Source organism: Pinus tabuliformis, chromosome 5_2, assembly GCF_031772625.1.
Source record: "Pinus tabuliformis cultivar Carrire ecotype Pingquan chromosome 5_2, CPIR1, whole genome shotgun sequence".
Taxonomy (NCBI): Eukaryota; Viridiplantae; Streptophyta; class Pinopsida; order Pinales; family Pinaceae; genus Pinus; species Pinus tabuliformis.
In genome coordinates, this window is record NC_142306.1 from 177,013,587 (window position 1) to 177,021,396 (window position 7,810).

General features: G+C 36.4%; 1 protein-coding gene across 1 annotated transcript; it reads right to left on the reverse strand.

The window, feature by feature from the left end:
* Window positions 1-3,173: 3,173 nt before the first annotated feature.
* Window positions 3,174-6,274, reverse strand: LOC149158114 (uncharacterized). The gene is made up of 5 exons (XM_089436134.1): window positions 5,846-6,274; window positions 5,489-5,756; window positions 5,001-5,356; window positions 4,293-4,783; window positions 3,174-3,897 (listed from the first exon to the last, which is right to left on the reverse strand). Exons 1-5 carry the CDS (start codon window positions 5,934-5,936, stop codon window positions 3,592-3,594), a joined length of 1,512 nt encoding a protein of 503 aa, XP_089292260.1. The 5' UTR covers window positions 5,937-6,274; the 3' UTR covers window positions 3,174-3,591.
* Between the last annotated feature and the right edge of the window lie 1,536 nt (window positions 6,275-7,810).

The following is a 7,810-nucleotide window of genomic DNA, read 5'->3' on the forward strand; positions in this document are numbered from 1 at the left end:
ATCTCAGGTTTGTTCCCCGTGTGAAGGCCTTGCAAAAGGAAATCATACGCTGGCCCGACAACATTATTTTCGCTTCGCTGACGAAGACAGGAATGACATGGGGTAAAGCACTTCTTCGCACCATCATCTCCTTATGCCATGCATGCCCTAATCCACTCCCTGATGACAAAAAGAGTCCCAGTGCCTCGGTCCCCAATCTGGAACTTGTGAGGAACATAGATACTGATAATCTGTGAGAAAACTTGCAACTGCAAACTGGTGTAAGGCCTGAAACGATGTCCATCGGGCAAAAATGTCAGGTAGTTATATGTTTTTCTAAAGCAAGTACAGGTTGTTACAGTTACAGACCCACTTAAAACAATTATAATTCGTTTGGAGTTTGTGGCTTGAGTAGATCAACTTTGGCAAGCCACTACCTGCGCAATTGTAAGAATTTTGCTATAAATAGCCACATATGTTATGATTTGTTGGGATTACATAAACTATTGCTCTTCATTCATGGTAAAAGAACAGATCGTCCTTCCATTTAAAAGAACCCGTCTCTGCTTGTCAAAAGTGTCCTCTGACAGGCATTCGATTATTTCAAAGTCCATACCCAGATCATTCTCATTGTATAAATTCAGAGACCTAAGCACAAATAAATTAAGACGGGCAGGACTTTTGTTTAAAGGACTTTTCAACCTACAATTTGTCTTTGACAAACCAGGAGTAATCTTTGAATCTGCGAGAACTGGGTGAACAAGTATTAAATTGACAAGGTTCCTGACATGCACCTAACACACACAACAAAACTGAATCGAGGAGCACATCAATAGTATCAACATGTACAGCAACGTGGTCCCTAGAATCATAGACATTATAATGGTTCCTAGAATCATTACAATCTGGTCCAATTGATGCTAGAAGCGACAACCTACAATTGCACTATTTATTTGAAGTACGACATGATTAGATTCAACATTTATGCTCTCGTTCCATTCTTTATTGTGTCTTTTAGTATGCTGTTTTGGTTCCAAATTTTGGAAGTGTCACGTTTCAAGTGTGTGCCTGTTTCCCTGTACTGTGCTCAGGTGGAAATTAATAAAATAATTATTATCTATTTCATCACAGCACCACTCGCAAAATCAAGGGCAGGTACTACTATCTTTCCAGAAACTATGGAATCAGGATGTTCCCTATCCTCATTAGTTATATTATCAGCAATGCATAGCACTCTTTATGAAGGGTCCCTTGCTCCATCATAGGCCTAAACAGAGATTTACATTCAGACCCGTGCACATACAAAACAATCAAAAAAAAATTCTTACTGAAATCATCTGCCTCACGGCAGAAATGCCACACTCTTTGAACCTATTGATGCTCAGAGAGTTGTTATGCAGTGTGACATGAAATGTGGCCAGTGCTCAGCCAGAGCTAGTGATGACCTAAATGCATGACAGATCTAAGGGACAAACAGGGAACTCACACTTCAAACATAATATACAAAAGAGTAAATGACAGATTGAGAAGCAGATATAGAGAAGGAAGCATAGATATTTACCGGCACAAGACCACATATATCACTATCTCGACTCATTGAAGACAATTATCAGCAAGGATCAGCAAAACAAGTACATCCCCAATTTCCTTACAACCAGAATTGATTACACTGAATAATATTCAGGAGGTTTTATGGAAACTTTAATGTCTATGTCATCACATAATTTAATTTAATTTAATATCATTTTTTACAAGCTACATGGAGCAACTAGGTCTCAAGCACTAGGCCCCTATAACCCCGAAGGCCAGTACAATTTAAAAGTAGAAAATCTCTTGCTGTATTACTATTCACAAATGTTAGTCAGCTGCTTTCTCTCTTCTCTTTTTCAAAGTTGAATTAAGCATTTCCTTCTCCGATGTAATTTGCATGCTGATTTGTTTTTCCAGCCCACAGACAATTTTCTGGCCATTTGAATACATTACTAAAATTTCAATTTTAATTTCAACTTCAAAGTTCAAGTACAAGGACCAAAAGGGAAAGTTTTGCAGGGTACATTCTTCGAAAAAATAGTAGTAAGTACAATGACCAGATGGGATAGTCACGAACAATATCTTGAAGTTGGAAACATTGCACAGCAAGGGCAGGAAGCAATATAATTCTGCAGTATATGGTCAGTCTAGTAACCCAGGAACAATGTATGAAGTCACTAAGAAACTATCTGATACCTGAAAATTCTAGCTGCTAATATAAAAACTCTGAGAAAGGATCCAAGATCCTTTAGCATAATATTATCATTCTAGAAATATTCAGGTACAACCTACAAAGTCCTTTTAGAAATTGCCCGAATTCTTGAATTCATCTACTCCTCATATTTAGAGTTATGTATCAAGACTGATTATGCCTTTGATAAGCTCCAAGTCAGATTATTATCCTCTGTAAAGGCATGCTACAAACTGGATAAGCTCTAAGAAATTGAGTTTACCATCTATCAAAAAATGGCATGTTCCAAACTTCACAGAACTCGGAGGCATGGAGTTTACATCCTCCCAAAAAATAGCATGTTTTAAATTTCACGAATATCCAAGGCATGGAATTTAGCTTCTCTCAATAAATGACATGTTACAAATTGCAAAAGCTCAAATCTATGGAGTTTATCCTCTTTCAAGGAATGAAAAGCATAAAACAATGGTAAATGACAAATTGGCAAATGCTCCACAGTCGCTACATTTTTCAGTGTACATGCACCTTACAAAAGATATTTATTGCACAAATTAACATATTAGGTGCAAAATTCAAATCAATCTCTAAAGACAACCAAAAAACTTGATTGTAGAAGTGTGAGCCTGTGGCAGGAAAATTTAAGAGTAAACATATAAATGTAGTACTAGTCATAAATGATCTGCTGGCAAGAAATTCGGGGTCAGAGTATCTGAACTTGCTGACAGAGCAATTCAACAATGCAGTTGGATCAATATCCCGAGAACTGGATGATCGTGATATGGACAAATCAGAGACAGTATGAGTTCGATACAAAGCTCGACTGATTTAGTTACATAAGTTAAAAGGAATTATGATTCACATTGATGGATGATAGCTGCCAAAGAACTATGACAAAGGTGCTTATCTGTACATAACCAGGGTCTGGCTCTTTAACACACGCAAATAGTAATTGATATACAGACCACAGAACCTCTAAATATAAAAGAATTCAAAATTGAATTTGCAATTTGTGGGTACTTCAATGTTACTGTTATATCGATTAATCACTTAATGGATGGATATTTTGTCCATATAAATGTTCTGAGAGCATTTGGGCAACAAGGAATAGACTTCTTGCCTTGGTTTGATGACTTTGAAAATTTATAGGGTTACAATCATTTGTATCGTCAATAACCAAACTGACTTATCTCCAGACATTTGAAATTTAACACCTCATACATTCATAGGCACAGCCTTTTTGACAACAAATTGATGAAGTAACATTTCTGCACCAAGCCTCTAAAAGAGTGCATGTCGTTCTGCATCAAATTTGTTGGCAATAAACTGTGGAAGTTGCCAGAATTTATTTGCTGAAAATTCTGTAACAACAAACAAAAGATAGACACAAATAATCAATTGGTAGATGGGAAAGTTCTGGCCTTATCTATCATCAATGTTAGGATGGTGGAAACTGATGGAACTTCTTCTGATGGATCTCCATCTTCTGAGTTTGAGTTTGAAGAATCATACTTCTTTTTAAGAGCTCTTGCCTTGTGCTTTCTCTTAAATATGTCCTGTCGAAATCTCTTGGTGTCTTTTTGAATGTCTATTCCGGGTTTCTTCTCAATCTTTTGTCTCTCAGTTTCCAATATTCTTGTTCTTTTCATTGCTGCCATAGCTGCAGCTTCATCTTCTCTCTCCTGTCTCTTGGCTTCTTCCTGCCCCAAATCAAGCATTCAATTTGAATCAATAGGAAAACTATCTCCGACTGAAATATACAGTACAAATCACTTGTTATAAAAATAATGTAGCTAAACAAATGCCTTCTCTTATTTTATAAGTGAAATTTATCTGTAGGTCTTTCATAAGCTGCCATTATCAAGAGGATAGAAGCAAAGACATCGATCTATATAAAACCATCGTTTTATCAATATAGAATTGAACTAGCTTCAAGTTTCTACTATTTTTCATAATTTTGTAGTTAAATGAAATGACATAATAGAATGGTGTCCGCATTGAGAAAGAACCGCAATTTCAATGTGCATGATATTATAACGTTAGTGCAAGGATACAGAGATGCTCCTAAAGCAAATATAAAAGCCATAGAAGTTACCTGTAGATCCTGTATGAGACTATCAAGCGACTTGATTTTCCTGTGTGGCCAGCGAGGGATGCCAAATTCTCTACATTTCCTTTTCAAGACTGTGAGCCCTACCTTCAAACTCCTTGAAGCTTCAGTGATTGGCACATCAAAATATTTTGCAAGATCCTTCAGTGCAATGTTGGCAACACGCTGGGTGGGTGCTCGGTGGATTTGCCTATTCTCATCTTTCTCCTCACTTGATGCCCTTCTCTTCTGACCTTTTACACCAGCACTACTGGGAAGCTCCACATTAGTTTTCTTGCAGCATAACATTGATGAATCCTCAGAAGCATCATTCTTTGAACTCTGTGGTGCATGGCTGCGTTCAATTGACTGGAAGACTGCCATGTCTGCTATACTTAGACTTGACTTCTGATCAGCAGTGTGGTTTTCCTTTTCAAGGCATCTTGAATTATTGCATGTGATTAAGCTTACTTCATTTGGGTGACAAGATGAACACCCTGCCACACATATAAGATAAACGCAGGCATTAGTCTTGTCTGTGATTCTGAGCCACTACAAATAAGTCAATAACCAGACACTTGCAGTACTAACGTCAAGTTTCCCTGTCCTTCATAAACTACAAAGGTTTGGATCCTTTAATTTGATGACTGCTAGGTGTATCTACATAAAATTAAAGAGTAAAATGTAAGAAACAGGAAAAGAATAGCACCATACCTTCCAGGTATGGGGTGATTGGTTGCCTGAGGTTAGGGATAGAATTAGGGTTATCTTCTTTGCAGATGTTTCTGATAACATAAGAGTCATCGATCTGATCGATTGGCAGAGGACATTCAACAACAATGGAGGGCCTCTCTGCATCGTCAATACAGTCCTGCACGGTTGTTAAGCCAGGAATAGCAGGCCAAAAACCCTCAATGCTAAGGAAACTGGACTGCGTGTCAGGTAATGCACAGTTCAATATTTTCTCGCCCAATTTTTCCTGAGGGTGAGAAGAATCTACGGCTTGCCCGTATCTTGCAACGCGATCGAGGTCAATTGCTAGTTCTGGTATGGTATTCAGCGCAGGGTTTCTGCGTGGATACAAATGCATATAAATTCAAATTTATAACCAAAACCTAGATATATATACAGATATATATTAATCATTGATTGATTAAGTATAGGCTATTTATATTTTTCTAACAAAACCATGCAATGCCCACCTGGCTAGGTTTAGAATATTGGGAATTGTGAAGTTGCCAGGCCTGAGATTGCAGTTATAATGGAGAATACAAATCCAAAGTCCGCGCTCTTCTCCTTCCTTCAGATCCGCCATGAATTCCTGTGCCTTCTCCTTTCCACAAACATGAACAAGTGGAATATTGTCACGGCCTATCTGCTTATAGGTGCTGGGGCAGAACATGAACTCTCGTTGAACGGCGGAAACGGTGCTATCTCCCAGTTGATACAGATGAATACTCTTGATAAGCTCTGAATTGAAATTAAAAAACCCAAACATCAAGTGACTGAATTTTCACTAAAATTAAAGTAAGAAATAACCAAATGAATTCATTGGGCACCTTCGTTCAGCAGATTCTGAAACACTGCCAAAGCGCAGAGGTGGATATGAGAGCGAGAGTTCTCGGAGGGCGAGTAAGGCTCCATGGCCATGAAATGCAGGGAAAAATAAGGAAATGATGAGGCTGATGATGATGAAGAAATTTGGTCCACCAGAAAGAAAAATAAATAGGCGGGGAAGAGGGAAAGGCATTGAGCGATGCCACATCATCGCCTGCCATAAAGACTGCGGTGCAGAGGAGGAATATTGAGAAGCAGCTGCAGCAGGAGGAAAATCACACCATCTGACCACGCCTCTGCAAAACCACGCGCATCTCCATCCCCATTCCAATTTTAATAATAATGGAAAGCGCCTATTCTGTTTTTTCAATTCTCGCTGCTACTCAGATGTCTGTCTCTGCCTCTCTGTGTGGTGTTCTAAACATAGCATTTCAACTCTGAAATTCCAGGTGTTTTGAGAATGAATATTTATTTATTTCTCGAACCCTGTCCCACAGCCGAAAGCCATGTAGTGACGTGTCTAGCTATTTCTGAGTCCCCCGTCGTTTTCTCGTGGATGCATCGCTAATTATTATTTGTTATTTTTTTCGCTGATTAACGGCATCCTATGTTGTTTTCAGTCAGTGAGTTTGACTTGTTTCCATATTTTGACGAAAGTATCCAACGCCTTTTGACTTTTTGACTTTTGTCTTTTTCTTTATATGTGTTATTAATTATTTTTTTCATATTTTTTTCATAGCTTAGTCTTCACAAAGGGTTATTTATCGAAAATGATACCCAGTACATCCAAGAGTAATCAGCATATTTGTGTTTGATTTTTTATAATTTTTTTTCATTATTAGATTTAGATTAGGGTTATAGAACGAGAGATTCTTCCAAATCCGAGAAAAAATATGAGGGAAAATAAATTGATAGAAAAATTGAGAGTATTTATTTCGAAATTTCACAAAAAAAAACATAATTCATCAAGCTAATTAAAAAATAATTTGTGCCGTAAAGTATTTTTAACCTCATAAACATCAAAATAATTTTTCCCCTCTCTTTCTATTACCAAATAAGCAAACATCAATATTAAAACTTTGGAATCCAATAGAATCGTTTTGGATAGGGTTTCTTCGATAACGATAAATATTATTTGAACCAATAATGTTTGCTAACCATATGTACGGTACAAAATTGATATAAATGTGTGGATGGATTCAAGTGGCAACTTTGGAATCCACTTTGGAATCCATAATAGAATCGTTTTGGATAGGGTCTCTTGGATAACGATAAATATTATTTGAAGCAATAATGTTGGCTAACCATATGTACGGTACAAAATGACATAAATGTGTGGATGGGATTCAAGTGGCATATTATGTGGTATTTGTGAAGTACAATAACATTATTTGTATGTATAATATAATCACTTCAGATATTTTATGTGTATATTCCGTTTTAATTAATGATGATGTTATGATGTTAGAGTGGTTAAGTGTGTAGTGATATTAGTAATATCAATTCTATAATAATTATAATTTTTTTAGTGTGGTGTTTGTGAAGTACAATAACATTATTTGTATGTATAATATAAGCATTTTAGATATTTTATGTGTATATTCAGTTTTAATTAATGATGATGTCATGATGTCGAGTTATTTGTATGTATAATATAAGCATTTATGTGTATATTCAGTTTTAATTAATGATGATGTTATGATGTTAAGAGTGGTAAGTGTGTAGTGATATTAGTAATACCAATTCTATAATAATTATAATTTCATAAAAAAATATAGAGGGTATTGTTATTATTAAAAAAAATTGATTATAAATTTTTTAAAATAAAATTAGTTTTTATAATAAGTTAAATTTTGGGGCTTAGAGTATGTCTTAGAAGTGTTTTTTGTTTAGCTAAGAGTTTGTTTTCCTTGGATGTAAGGAAACACGTTAATGGTCCATGGCCCAAGACCCAGGGGCATCTAGCA

What these genes read in the sequence shown, in the direction of transcription:
- LOC149158114 (XM_089436134.1), bottom strand. Translation starts at nt 5,936, where the DNA reads ATGGCCATGGAGCCTTACTCGCCCTCCGAGAACTCTCGCTCTCATATC. An exon ending in TCAGAATCTGCTGAACGAAG is followed by an intron (nt 5,757 to 5,845) that starts GTGCCCAATGAA and finishes ATTTCAATTCAG; the next exon opens with AGCTTATCAAGAGTATTCAT. An exon ending in AATCACCCCATACCTGGAAG is followed by an intron (nt 4,784 to 5,000) that starts GTATGGTGCTAT and finishes TATGTGTGGCAG; the next exon opens with GGTGTTCATCTTGTCACCCA.